General features: G+C 43.4%; 1 protein-coding gene across 1 annotated transcript in view; it reads right to left on the reverse strand.

The window, feature by feature from the left end:
- Positions 1 to 8,474, reverse strand: part of LOC120928642 (cAMP-specific 3',5'-cyclic phosphodiesterase 4D) — a 418,990-nt gene extending 410,516 nt beyond the window's left edge. Inside the window, exon 1 of the mRNA XM_040339664.1 lies at positions 7,725 to 8,474. Coding sequence (XP_040195598.1) covers positions 7,725 to 7,789 — 65 coding nt within the window. The 5' untranslated portion in view covers positions 7,790 to 8,474. The remainder of the gene's footprint in view (positions 1 to 7,724) is intronic.
- Positions 8,475 to 15,212: the final 6,738 nt, after the last annotated feature.

A 15,212-nucleotide genomic window follows, 5' to 3' on the forward strand; every position in this document is an offset into this window, starting at 1 on the left:
AAGAAATGTAAACATCCCTTGTAATAGGAATAGTTCATAACAGGACCTCTTTATGGGGAGATGTGGGGTCAATTAGACTCCACATCTCTCCTTCAGAGGCGGTTCACACAGGGGCAGCACGACTTGCCGAGTGACTCGACAAGGCGATCTGCCCACGACTTCAGAGGCGACTTGCAAAACTACTTCTGTATTGAAGTCAATGCAAGTTGCCCTGAAGTCGTCCCAAAGTAGTACACAAACCTTTTTCTAAGTTGGAGCGTCTTGAGTCGCTCCTATTAGAACGGTTCCATAGTACAGAACAGAGCGCGACTTGTAAGTCGCCTGACGAGTCGCGGCTGTGTGAACCGGCTCTCAGGCTGGAAAGGCTGCGATACAATAAATAAACAAACTCTCTCTGCCTTTCCAACCGCATCCTCAGCTTTGTTTACTTTCGCCCGCTTGGATGTGACGTCGTAATGTTGCGCCTGTGCTTCCGAGGGTCATAGAGATGACTGGAGACCATCTGGTCACCAGAAATCTCTATGGTAAATTTCCGACGGTGACAGATTCGTTCTCTGGCTCACCGATTGCAGGGGCTAAACAGGAGAAGCTCCGGAGGGCGGCGGAAACTGCCGCCGCTGAACTGCCACTATGATTGTTCTTATGGTGCACAGAATCGCCGGCAGAAAATAATATCTGGATGTGATGCCTGTAGCTGCAATCATCATTCAGATATCCCCACTCAAAGCCAATGACGTCATATGACGTACCTTGGGCGGGAAGTGGTTAAAGCAGAACTATTTCTTTTTCATGCCCACCCTGTAAAATTGTAGGGTGATACCAGTGCATGAACAGGCACTAGAACTGCCCAATACGGAAACTGGCTATCTTTCTACTATAATGTTTATTTGCTTTTGCGTTTCTTTAAACAAACCAAAGCCAGCAATCTCACAAATAAAATAATAAAACACAGAAGAGCAAACAAGACGTCTGTAGAGAAAACAAACAACTGCATTAAACTTTCCCAGCCAGCGCTCTCTACACATAACTTTCCAGCAGTAGATAAATACGAGAAATGAGAGGAATATGAATAATGGATTATTTACTCCTCATTTGTTAAGTCATTGAGAAGCTTTGGGGGTACACAGTATCTTATCCATGGAAGAGATGTATGTGCCGGTGTTTTTGGCAGACCTGTCCTGTAAACACAGAACATGTTTAGCCCCTTCTCACCCAGTCCTGGCATTCCTTTAACAGTCTTTTTGCCAGAGCAGCGGGAAGGACCAAGCAATCACATGATCCTTATGATTGGCTGTCACAGTGGTCAGATGATCGGGAGTCAGTCCTGATAAGTTTTCCTCCTGACACCAAAAGAAAAATGGTGACAGGGGAGGGACATTTTAGCAGATTGACAGCCTCAGCTCTGTTCCTGTGTGAAGGAGGGTGTGTCCCTTCCCTCCAATCAGAAGTAATGCTCCATATTCCCATCTCACACCTTCCTGGATAGAGCTCTAGAGGATTTGGTTAGTGTAGCAACCAACAGCAGGTTACTGGCTCAAAAAGCCACACAAAAGATATTTGCCAGCACACCACAGATCATCAAGTAGCGTCCAAACAAATTATTTATTGAAGCATGATCACATCACAAAACAGGTAGTGCACGTTTCGGGTCACGTAGTACCACTTCGTCAGGCATCTCCTCACTGAGCTCTGCGATGTGCAATTTCAGCTTTCCATCTCCTTTTTTCTGACAGCTCAGACAAGCTTTATAAAGTCTGGACTTTAAATTAATGTAGACAAGAGAAGACTGCAGATAAAAAGGTACAACTTATATTTGTTTCATAAAGTGTTAGTCCGTTTACTGGGTATGTGAAAGCTTTTACAACCACCTTAATGGAAATCTGCACTGAAAAACATATGAAGGTTACCGCTGCTGAACCCTACATTTGGAAATGAAATTGTCTAGTTTTCATGCAGATTCCAAAAGCTTCACTACTTTTAGCTTCTGACTCAGAGTAAGGCAGGCCATACATGATTCTTTTTTTGTTTTTGTTTTGGTGGGTTAAATGAGAAAATAAAAAATATGAGCTGATTCCCCTGTTCACATCAAATTCTTACTGCTGAGCGATCACATTCTGCTGGTGGGGATCCTTCCTCCCCAGCAGAATACAATGATCAGTGTTGCAGGCTATAGCCGGGGGAAGTCAATTGAGAGATTACAACCAGCTAACCCCATACGTGGTTCGAAATTTGGCCGGTCCCTGCTGAACCAGCCAAATTTCAATCCAAGTACGGCTGGCTTAAAGGATAAGTTCACATTTGCAAAAAATAAAATAATAGATGCACATCTTTTTGTATTATATATATTTATTACTAGCAGCCTGGAAAGCATCCACGAGATGGCAATGAAGGGTTGCGCGTGCAATGCAGGGTTTTTGCAGACAGTGGGGCAGATCCACGTAGCGGATCGTATTTTTATGCAGGCGTAGCGTATCGTTGTAACGATACGCCGCCTCAACTTTGAGAGGCAAGTGCGGTATTCACAAAGTACTTGCCTCTAAAGTTACGGCGGCGTAGCGTAAATCTCCCGGCGTAAGGGCGCGCAATTCAAATGTATGTGATGGGAGCGTGTTTTATGTTAATACGTCTTGACCCGATGTAAATGACGTTTTTTTTGAACGGTGCATGCGCCGTCCGTGGGGGTATCCCAGTGCGCATGCTCGAAATTAACCCGCAACAAGTCAATGCTTACGACGTGAACGTCTTTCCACGCAAATTCCTATTCGCGAACGACTTACGCAAACAACGTAAAAAAATCAAAATTCGACGCGGGAACGACGGCCATACTTAACATTGAGTACGTCTTATATAGCAGGGGTAACTATACGCCGAAAAAAGCCTTACGGAAACGACATAAAAAAATGCGCCGGCCGGACCTACATTCATGGATCGCCATATCTAGCTAATTTGCAAACTCGACGCGGAAATCGACAGAAACGCCACCTAGCGGCAAGCGTAAATATGCACCTTAGATCTGACGGCGTACTAAGACGTACGCCAGTCGGATCTAGCACAGCTTCAGGCGTATCTTGTTTTGTGGATACAAAACAAAGATACGCCGGAGCAAATTAGAAGTTACGCGGCGTATCAATAGATACGCCAGCGTAACTTCTTTGTGGATCTGGACCAGTCTGTGTAAGCTGTCTGCTTGTATCTCCTATGAGCAGGCAGTTATAGCGGAGTTCCGTCCACATATATATTTTTTTCTTTTCGGCATTCCCTCTGCTTGTATGCAATAATATACATTAACACATATATTTCAATCCCGTTCCCAGTCATTTTATTTTTTTATCATTTACTTACCTTATTTTCGTCTTCCTGAGTGATTCCATCTTGATTGTGGGCATGTGAAGCCCCTATGACTCTCTTCCAGCATAAGGAGCATCCTTTTTAAAAATGGCGCTTTGATCGCGTAATTTCCTGTTTTGAAAGAATGCAATGCTATCCTTCAGGGCTACCCACTGACTCCTGGGAAACAATGACATACATCTCCCAGGAGCACAGTTGCCACGGGATATGATGTAAATCGCCATGGCCCGGAAGTGGCAGATTAGAAGGGAGCCCATGGCAACAATGCAGACAAAGTAAAACAAATTTGGGCCCACATGTTGTTGTTCATGCATTAAGCTGCTGATTGATGTAAACATTATATTATGGGTGGAACTCCGCCTTAAACTCTGACAGGAGGAATCAATGAGCTTCCATAGTGCTCAACAGCACCCTGGTAGTTCATTGAGAACAACAAGCCAACAGCCACAAAGTCTGTTGGTACTTGTAGTTTTCACATTCACTGAAAACTGTGAATGAATGACGGCAACATCGGATTGTTAGTACAGCGGCTCCGACCGGAGCTGTCAGGTTTGTTTGTTTTTTTTGTGAAAAAAACAAACAAAAAAACCTAGTGATGTGTACTAGGCTTTACAGTGGTTGTGGTAACGTTGGGGAGGTTGCATGGTATTTTATTATGTTAACAGGTTTGTTTTACATAAACCATTAGTGAACACTTTATTTAAGCCCAGGTTTCACTCCCACTTGTCAGTCCCGATTTCGGCCGCGATTACAGAGAAATCTGTGAAGGTTTGCACAGATGTCAATGTAAATCGTGGCCCAAAATCGCAAAAATAATACAGAAACTACTTTTTTAAAGGGGTGCAGCGCCACAGATGAGGCATCGCACCGATTAGACAGTGCCAATTGCCACTGACATGTCAAAAAGCACCAGTGTGAACCAGGGCTCAATGGTGTTCTTAAAATCTTCCTGAATATTTGATATAATTAAAAGCAATATGTTCTTTGGGGGCCTATCCTGGGAACCAATGTCTGTGGCATGTTTCCTCATCTACAAACCTGTAGCTTTGCAATACACAATAGCTTTCCCTTTAAGCTCCGGTCTGATGAGGACACTGCGTATACATCACTGTTACTCTCTTGGTGTAAATACAATCATTTTTCTTTTAGTATCTGTACTTTGAATGCCATGCAGCCAGTGTACATATTTGCAGTGCTATCATGATCTCCTGGTCTCTGCGCTTACACAGATAAGGCGAGTTAATGACACACAGTAAATACCGTGCCCACATCACTATGTAAAATATGTATTTGCTTAGGAACGCATACAAGATTTGGAAAGGTCAGTATTTGCAGCAATGCCAAACATAAATAAGAGTTTTTAGTTGTTTTACCTTACCCCCACTTACACAAGGCTTATGTAATGTGTACTCACAGACTGTATGAGCCACAACAAAGTCTACATAAACAAGGAGGAGCGAAGGACAAACAGTGCCTACCGAGTCAAGTTGTGACGTGCTCCTGGGTTGAGTTTGCACCAGGGGTCTATACACATGAGATTTTCATGGTGTCAGGTTTGTTTTGGCCTTCAGTTTACTTCCCAATTAAAAAAAAAACTCCATTAGGTTAATGAGCTTCCAGCTATTTGCTGTATTGACATGAATGGTTTGATGGTTTTGTATAGTATAGTCATATATGGTTAACATTCCTGCCTTGCAGCACTGGGGTCCTCGGGTTGAATCCCAACCAGGACACTACCTGTATGGCATTTGCATGTTCTCCTACTCTGGCAGGTGAATTGATCATTGTCTAAACTGGTCCTTGTATGTAAGATAGGGACCAAGTTCCTTTAGGGAAGGGACTGAATGGAATGTACAATATCTACAGAAATACGTAAAATATCAGCACTAAATATCTGTAATAATAATTTAAAAAAAATAAACTAAATATGTAAACAGGGAATCACAGATTTCCAAAGGATCATATTAATCGTGTTTGTTACAGTCCCTTTTTCCTGAGAAAGTTCCAGATTCTGGAAGACATGTCCATCTTTTTTTCTCTAAATACAACACCATTTCAAAAAAAGTTGGGACACTGTGTAAAAACAGAATGCAATAATTTGCAAATCTCATATACCTATATTTTATTCACAATAGAAAACATATCAAATGTTTAAACTGAGAAAATGTACCGTGTTAAGAAAGAAATAAGGTCATTTGAAATTGACGACAGCAATACGTCTCAAAAAAAGTTGGGATCGGGCAACACAAATCTGGCAAATTACGCGGTACTAACACGGAAAAGCTGGACAAACATTTTGCAACTAATTAAGTTAATTGACTACAGATCATTAACATGATTGGGTATAAAAAGAGCATCTTAGAGAGTCACAGTGTCTCTGAAGTAAAGATGGGCAGAGGTTCATCAATATGTGAAAAGCTGCATCTAAATATTGTCAAACAATTTCAGAACAATGTTCCTCAACGTAAAATTGCAGAGACTTTAAATGTCTGAACACAGATCGCAATGCCATCCAAAAATGCAAGGTAGAGCTCCATCATGCAAAGAAGAAGCCATATCTGAACATGACCCAGGAATGCTACGATCTTCTCTGGGCCAAAGCTCATTTAAAATGGTCTGTTGCAAAGTGGAAAACTGTTCTGTGTGTAGACAAATTGAAATTTGACATTCTTTTTTGCCAACCATAAGCGCTGTGTCCTTCATGCTAAAGAGGAAAGGGACCTCCCAGCTTGTTATCAGCGCTCAGTTCAAAAGCCTGCATTTCTCATGGTACGGGGGTGCATTATTGGGTATGGAATGGGCAGCTTGCATATCTGGAAAGGCACCATTAATGCTGAAAGATATATGCAGTCTTTAGAGCAGAGTGTGCTCCCATCCAGACAACGTCTTTTTCAGGAAAGGCCTTTAATACTTCAGCAAGATAATGCTAAACCGCATACTGCATCTATGAAAAAAAACATGGCTTCAGAGGCGATTCAGTTTGCATGTGCCGCGCTATATAAGTTTTTCATTCATTCATTGATTCATAGTAGAAGAGTCTGGGTGCTTAACTGACGTGCCTGCAGTCCAGACCTTTCACCAACTGAAAATATTTGGTGCATCTTGAAAAGAAAACTACAACAAAGATCATCCAAGACTGTTGCACAGTTAGAATATTATATAATTATATCAGGAAAGAATGGCACAACATTCCTCTCCCAAAATTCCAACAACTGATTTCCTCAGTTCCCAGACATTTACAGAGTGTCGTTAAAAGAAGAAGGGATGATACGCCGGGGGAAACATGGCTCTGTCACAACTTTTTTGAGATGTGTTGCTGCCATCAAATTAAAAATGACCTTATTTGTTTCTTAAAACAGTAAATTTGTTTCTTAAAATGGCAAATTTTCTCAGGTTACACATTTGATATGTTATCTAAATATGGGCTTATGAGCTTTTTTTTTTTAAATCATTGCATTCTGTTTATTTTTTTAATTCAAAATCAAATGCAACATGCAGGTATGTGCAGTGAACTATATTTAATTTAAGTACTCCTGTTTTCTAAACAATACTCTATAATTACATCTGGAGATTATTCACCATCACTTTAAATAGTGCTTTGAATTTAACAGGCCACTAAATATGTAAAAAGCAAATTTTGGAATGAAAGCACCACCAAAAAGAAGGGGGGGGGCATAAGTTGCCAGAGACATCGAAGGGGGGGCACATTCTGTTTTTATGTCAATTTTACACAGTGAAATTCGGGTTGTATATCCCTGATGTTTAAAATTGGGCAACGCATATGGCTTTTAAGTGGCTGTATCAGCTTGTATACATGCATTTAAGCCACCTCGGCCTTGTAAGTTATCTTTTACTACGGACAAGCATTACAATTTAAATTTGAGAAGCATGTCATTATGATGCTCGAGAGTACCACCGTTATCGCGGCCAGAATCCTAAGCAATGTGATTCAGTACAACACAAAATGACCTGAAACTTATCTTCAAATATGGTCAATACCTTAATTCAGATCACCCGTAGCTCTAAGATATCGAATGGCCATGTATGAGAACTGGACAAATGAGCTTCAAATGAGTTTCTATCATATATGTATAAACACCTGAGCCATACAGTCATACTGATGCACTAAAAGCTCTACAAAAGTTGAGAACAACTGAACATTATTTAGAATATACAATTTTTTCCGCAGAATTTCCGATCACTGAAAAACATTCTATAACGTCTGAAAAACTTTCATTTAAGGTGCTCAAAAACCCAATACCAGCCATCGGTATAGACAGAAATGACTCCATGATTGGACACGCTGCAATAACATTGTACACAGTTCCTCAATACTACACAGCCCAATGCAGTGACAGCTACGGAATATACTTTACCAGAGCCCATCTGTTGTCTTGAGGGAGCTGGTGGATCGGGATCTTGGCTTGAGGATAATACTCATGTTGATTCGACAAAAAAGTCAGTGTTTAAACTAAACCGCAGGTCTCCTTCTAGTTCTGGTGTAATCCATAGTGCCCCCCGTACAGGGGTAGGCTGAGGAAGACTTGTCAGCTTCAGTCCCAGCAGACAGAGAAGGCTGCCGTAGGAGCTATGCTTCCTATCACTGACTTCCATTCAGCTGAATGTTAGGAAGTGACAGAGCTTCTATCCCGTGTCTTAAATTTCCAGGGGAGGAACTGCTGTTTCAGTGTATTCTCCATGTAGGTCACATGAAACCTCAGCTGCTGCTCAATGAGCCTCTTGAGCTTTCTTTCACTCTGTCCCTGGATGTGATAAGGTTACATGGGAAAAAGGAACCCGCAGAGGGCAAGAATCATATTAAGACGCAAAGGAAAGAAAATCATTCCGACATGCCAAAGAAATGTCACTTTCATTAGTACTGCTGAGCAAAGTCACGGAATATCCACAGGAACAATGCAATTCTTATATCCACCCACTGCCACATGTGATCTACCTGTATACTATGACTTGCTTCTACGCCCACACTGGCTGGCAACTTCTTATATATACCATGTTCACAATAATGCACGCCAGGAAAGCAAACATGCTGAAAATCAACTCTAATGTGTCCAGTGTAGAAACAAAAGGCATTGGTTCCTTTAAGAAACTTTAACCCTTTCGCTGCTGGGGTGTCTTTTTTTTTTTTTTTCTTCAGTTTCCATTTTTTGCACACGTTAAAATGCAAATTTTTATGCCTGACAATTAGACCCGTTTCACACTGAAGCGTTTTTACAGCGTTTTAGCGTTAAAAATAGCGCTCTTAAAACACTCATAAAACGCTCTCCATGCATCTCAATGGACCCTTTCACACTGAGTCCTGCAAGCAGCATCTTTGGAGCAGGTTTTGGGCGCTAAAAAAAACACTCCAAAAACTCCCCTCGCCATTGAAATTAATTGAAAAGCGCTGTAAAAACGCCTTGCCCTTTCACACTGAAGCACTGCAAAAATGTCCTAAAACGTTAGGGTCTTAGCGGTGCTTTACCAGAACATTGGGATTGCAGATGAGGCTTTGCTCGAATAACGCTTGAAAAATGCTTGAATAATGCTGTAATAGCGCTCGAATAACGCTCGAAAATGCCCAGTGTGAAAGGGTCCTTACTTATAATGGGGGCACATTTATCTTTATTACATTTTTTCAATTCTATATTTAACCACTGGACGTCCTCCGGTTTCAGTGGTTATACCTGAAAGATATCTGCACCTACAGGCATTATTCCGGCATGTATGTTTTTAGCAGGTGATTCCTGAACATGCAAAAGTAATCCAAGTCACTAATTAGCCACTCGATCACTTCTGCGGGTGGCAAAAGGGGGTACCACCTCCCTCCTGCCGCCTCTCCCGGGTTCTATCGTATGATTGCGGTGCCCGAGAGAGATGCGGCTGGCAGCGATGGCTGCCTTGATCAGAGAGAGAGAGGAACTGACAATGTTCCCCTCTCTCTGTAACCCCAGGAATCAGGAGCAACGAGTTATGTCGTCACTTCCGGATCTGCCTCTTTGTTTGCCTGGAAAGCAGCCTATCAGACTGATCTGTGTCTGATCGCTGGCATAGGAGGCTAGAGGAGAGATTTGGAGTCTAATAGACCCCAGATCTCTCCATAAAGAGGACCTGTCACGGTCCATGTGATCACAAGGGATGTTGTTCATCCCTTGTGATAGTAATATTGTTAATCCCCCAAAAAAGAGTAAAAGAACATTTTTTTTTACAAAATAAATAATAATTGTTTTTTTTTAAAGCACCCCTGTCCCACCGTGATAATGCGCAAATGCGAATGCATAGGTTACTCCCACGCGCATTTGTAAACGGTGATCGCACATGAGGTATTGTTGCGAATGTCAGAACGAGCGCAATAATTCTACCACCAGACCTTCTGTGCAACTCTCAACTGGTAACCTGTAAAGACATTTAAAGCGTCGCCTACGGGGAATATTAAAGGGTTTGTAAAGGATTTTTTTTTTTTTATCTTAATAGCTTCCTTTACCTTAATGCAGTGCTGTTTTCATGTCCTTGTTGTTCATTTTTGCTCTCAAGTTGCTGTAATTCTTCTCTGATCTCCACACTTCCTGGTTGTCTGTTTCCTGATAACCTCACTACTGTGAGATTTCTCTCTGTGGTCACTAATCAAGGAGGTGTGATTACTGTGTGTCTAAAACCCCTCAGCACCAATCAGTTTCGTTTTCCAAACCATCACTGCCCTGTATTGGCTCTGTGGCTCTGTACATCACAGAAGCAGGAAACAACATGCAAAAACGAAACTAGAAACTGCAGGTACATTATATGATTGATTTTTATCTATTTTTAATCATTTTTAAAAGGAATCAGTTAACTATTATGTCTCTATACCCTGTAAACAGTCATTTCAGCCAAAAATATTTTTCCTTTACAACTCCTTTAACCACTTAACGCCGATATACGTCGGCAGAATGGCACCGCTGGGCACAATCACGTACCTGTACGTCATTGTATAAAGCCCAGCGGTGGGTTGCGGGCGCACTCCTGCGACCCGGTCCGAAGCTCCGTGACCTCGGCCGCGGGACTCGCGGACCCGATCGCCGCTAGAGTCCCGCGATCGGTCCCCGGAGCTGAAGAACGGGGAGAGCCGTGTGTAAACACGGCTTCCTCGTTCTTCACTGAGGCGCTGTCATCGATTGTGTGTTCCCTAATATAGGGACGCACAATCAATGAGGTCAGACCTACAGCCTCACCCCCTTACAGTTGTAAACACACTTCAGGGAACACATAACCCCTTCAGCGCCCCCTGTGGTTAACTCCCAAACTGCAACTGTATTTTTCACAATAAACAATGCATTTTAAATGCATTTTTTGCTGTGAAAATGACAATGGTCCCAAAAATGTGTCAAAATTGGCTGAAGTGTCCGCCATAATGTCGCCGTCACGAAAAAAATCGCTGATCGCCGCCATTAGTAGTAAAAGAAAAAATAATTAATAAAAATGCAATAAAACTATCCCCTATGTTGTAAACTTTGCGCAAACCAATCGATAAACGCTTATTGCGATTTTTTTTTACCAAAAATAGGTAGAAGAATACGTATCGGCCTAAACTGAGGAAAAAAAATATTTTTATATACCATATTTATCGTTCTATAACGCGCCCCGGCGTATAGCGCGCACCCCCGAACTTGAAGGAAAATTCCTGTAAAAAAACTATGTCGATGTCTTGCCCGTCGTCGATCGCGTCCTGCCCGTTGTCCATCGCGTCCATCGGCGGCCTCGTCCGGTCCGGCGTCCTCCTGCGGTCATCGTGGTGTCCTCCCCGCTTCCCGCGCTGTGTTTGAACCACTGCGCCGGCATATACCGAGCGCAGTACACTCGGGTATAGTCGGGCAGGCTCGGCTCCTCTCGCGTAAAGGACATACAGGACGTGACCGCGAGAGGAGCCGAGCCTGCCCGACTATACCAGAGTGTACTGCGCTCGGTATATGCCGGCGCAGTGGTTCAAACACAGCGCGGGAAGCGGGTATCGGCGTATATCGCGCACCCACGATTTTGCCCTGATTTTCAGGGCAAAAAAGTGCGCAGTATACGCCGATAAATACGCTATGTTTTTGGGGGATATTTATTATAGCAAAAAGTAAAAAATATAGAATTTTTTTCAAAATTTGTTGCTCTATTTTTGTTTATAGCGCAAAAAATAAAAACCGCAGAGGTGATCAAATACCACCAAAAGAAAGCTCTATTTGTGGGGAAAAAAAAGGATGCCAATTTTGTTTGGGAGCCACGTCGCACGACCGCGCAATTGTCAGTTAAAGCGACGCAGTGCCGAATCGCAAAAAGGGGCCTGGTCTTTTACCTGCATTTTGGTCCGGGTCTTAATTGGTTAAGCACTGTAGTTTGCTGCCATTCCACGGGCTGACACAATTTGAAAGCATGTTAGATATCTATTTATTCAGCGTAGCATCATCTTTTACATTATACAAAAAAATTGGGCTAGTGTTTTTTTTTATTTATTTTTTTTATTTATGAAAGTGTTTTCTTTTTTCCAAAAAATTGCGCAAATACCATGTGACATAGAAAATTACAACACCAACCATTTTATTCTATTGGGCCTCTGCTTAAAAAATATATATATAATGTTTGGGGGTTCTAAATAATTTTATAGCAAAAAAAGTTGATTTTTACATGTAGGAGCAAAGTGTCAGAACTGGAAGGGATGTGGTTAATAGTATGCGACAGACATAATAAAATGTAGCTTCACAGTGCATATGATCAGAATTAGGTAATATATTCCAGACCATATACAGGTACATTCTGTAAAAAATAAGATCTCTAAAAACACTAATAAAGAGAGAAGACCATGTACAGACATGTAGGACTATTATTAATGTGGCAAGTGTACCAAGGTATGTGTACACTGCAGAACAGACCATGAGAACATCAATGGGGACTTTTATTAATTCTGCAAGACAGCAAGGCAATGCTAAAGGAGCCATGAGACAGATTAGGAATTTATGCACAAATTGGTCAATTTAGGTGCACATCTTGTACGTGTCAGGAACATCACATGCCTGAGGAGGGGGTCCTGCACAGCTCCAAAACCTTGCACTTGTTCATGAAAGCATATAGTGCATTAAGATAAAAAAAACTTCTGCCTTTACAACTCCTTTAAAGTATTGTAAACCAGGGCTTGACAAATTTGCTTTGAATCTAGGAGCCAGCTAAAAAAGTTAGTCGCCATTTTTTTTTTTTTTTTTTTGGTATGACTCAGTGATGAGCCCCAATGTTATCACTAGGGTTGGTATAACCCCCGCTCCACCAACTATAGTCCCCCCTCCACTAACTATAGACCCCCCTCTCTCATTATAGACCCCCCCACCCGCAGTATAGATCCCCCTCAATAAGTACAGACCCCCTCCCGCAGTATAGATCCCCCTTACCAAGTACAGACCCCACTCCAGTAGTGTAGAACCCCCTCACTGAGTACAGACCCCCCTCCCGCAGTATAGATCCCTCTCACTAAGAACAGACCCCCCTCCCGCAGTATAGATCCCCCTCACAAATTACAGACCCCCCTCCCGCAGTATAGATCCCCCTCACTAAGTACAGACCCTGCTCCCGCAGTATAGATCCCTCTCACTTAATACAGACCCCCCCCCCGTAGTACTGATCCCCTCACTAAGTACAGACCCCCATCTATCAGTGTAGACCCCCATCCATCAGATAAAACCCGCCCTGCAACAGCAAGGCATAATCTCACGACTACGGTGCCCCTCCACTTTCAATTCTGCCCGTCCAATGGTATCTCCCGTCCAAAAATGCCTCCTACGATCTGCACATGCGCTATAGTGACATCACGTCAGTTGATCGGGAAGTCAGCTGGAGTGGCCTTCCTTACTGGGCAATTTTCAACTAAGGGCACTATTCGATAGTGTATTTAGGTAGCTGTAGCATGAGCCATAATGTACTGGTGTGGGGTACATTATGTCAGAACACTGCAGGTGACTCACCTACACTTTATTAGAGTTAATAGTTTAAGCCTTGGGGAGGGGGGGGGGGGTATGTAGATGGTCATCGTAACTGTGACCTGACTGTGGTGATGTCAGAACACAGGGTAATAGGCATACCAGCACTTGGCCTGTGACTGGGTGAAAGGGCACAGTAGGGGAGGGACTGGGTGACATTGGCAGTCCTCTAGCGCAGTGGTCATCAACCCTGTCCTCAGGGCCCACTAACAGGCCAGGTTTTATGTATTACCTTGGGGAGATACAGACTAGAATATTGCAATCACTGAGCAGCAAATGATATCACCTGTGATGTATTTCAGTTATCTTGCAAACCTGGACTGTTAGTGGGCCCTGAGGACAGGGTTGATGACCACTGCTCTAGCACACCTGATCCTGCGGGAAGCGGTGTGCTCTGTCCAGCAGAGCAGGATTGGTTGCAGCTCCCTCTCAGCGAACTCCCGGCATGTGTCCCGCAGCATGCAGTGTGTATCAGGCAGCTCGGCGCTCTGGTAGACAGTGTGCAGGCAGCAGGAAGCTTTGGGGACATAAAACACAGAGGTCAGCCGGGGTACGGCGGTCAGCACAAGGTCACCATATTCACTCCGTGCTCACCTGAATAAAGCGGCCACCAAGCGCGGCACACAGCCGTCAACCCATGGTACATGTCTGCTATACTCTTACCGTACACACCTGGAGGACGGCCGCTTCGGATGACGTCAGCTTTCTGCTGCCTACACACCGTCTACCAGAGCGCCGAGCTGCCTGATACACACTGCATGCTGCGGGACACATGCTGGGAGTTCGCCGAGAGGAAGCTGCAACCTATCGCCGCCCAGCTGGACAGAGAACACCGCTTCCCGCGTAAAGCACGTAACGGTTGTAAACACATTGCACATGATTTCAAAGGTGGCCCCCCGCCCAGGGCTGGATTTGCTCTCCCTGCCGCCCCTAGGCCAGGTTCCGCAATGCACCCCCTCCTCACCAACCGAACCACCCCACCTCCCCAAATCAACGGAGAATGGCAACAGGATGGCAGGGGCGGCACAGTTAGATCAAATATTCTTTGTTTCTTTTTTTTTACTTCTTTTATCGCTTTTTTTATTTTTATTTATTTGTAGCTTGTCGTTTACTTTTTTTTATTTTTGTATCATTTTCTTATATTATTTTTCTTATTCCTAACTTTTTAATTACTTTTTTTATTTTATTAATTTAATTATTATTTCTTATTTTTATTTTTAATAATAATTTTATTTCACTTAACTTTATTGATGTAATAGAAAACAATTCCCTGTGTGATAGAAATTGGAGGTGACAGGTTCTCTTTATTGATTCCCCCACACTACATTTAGTCCTGCTAGAAGGCAACTTACAGCCCTTAACTGTATGTTACGGGTGTCAGGGGGATTCCATGCTGCTGCCGCCCTTTGCCGCACTGCCGCCCCGAGGCCTGGCCTCAGTGGCCTTGTGGGAAATCCGGGCATGGCTCCGCCTACCTCAGACATCTGCTTCAGCGTATCTCCCCCCCAGCGTTTTTTCTCAATCAGTTTTACATCGGTTTTCCTCCTGTCGTGTCAGCCGCTGCTGTGCCGCTCTCTTCCAGCTCCATCCCCGCTGCCACCGCTAATCACATCCCTGGCCAAGACCCCGCAAAACGCCCTGTAGCAGAAGCACCTGTCACTGATCAAAGCCCAGGCGCCAGTGTGAAATTTCTAGTCGCAATGGCGACCTGGCGCCTGGGATTTGTCGAGTCCTGTTGTAAACCCATAAAAAAAAAAAACTGAAAGACAAAGATCGAAGCTGTTGCAGCGGTGTACAGCTGTGACCGGCGGGAAGTATCCCAGAGTTATTTCCCGGGTTTGCGGGCTCATGCGCTGTGATTGGCCGGACCGCAATGACGCATTC

This window comes from Rana temporaria, chromosome 1 (assembly GCF_905171775.1).
Source record: "Rana temporaria chromosome 1, aRanTem1.1, whole genome shotgun sequence".
In the NCBI taxonomy this organism is placed as follows: Eukaryota; Metazoa; Chordata; class Amphibia; order Anura; family Ranidae; genus Rana; species Rana temporaria.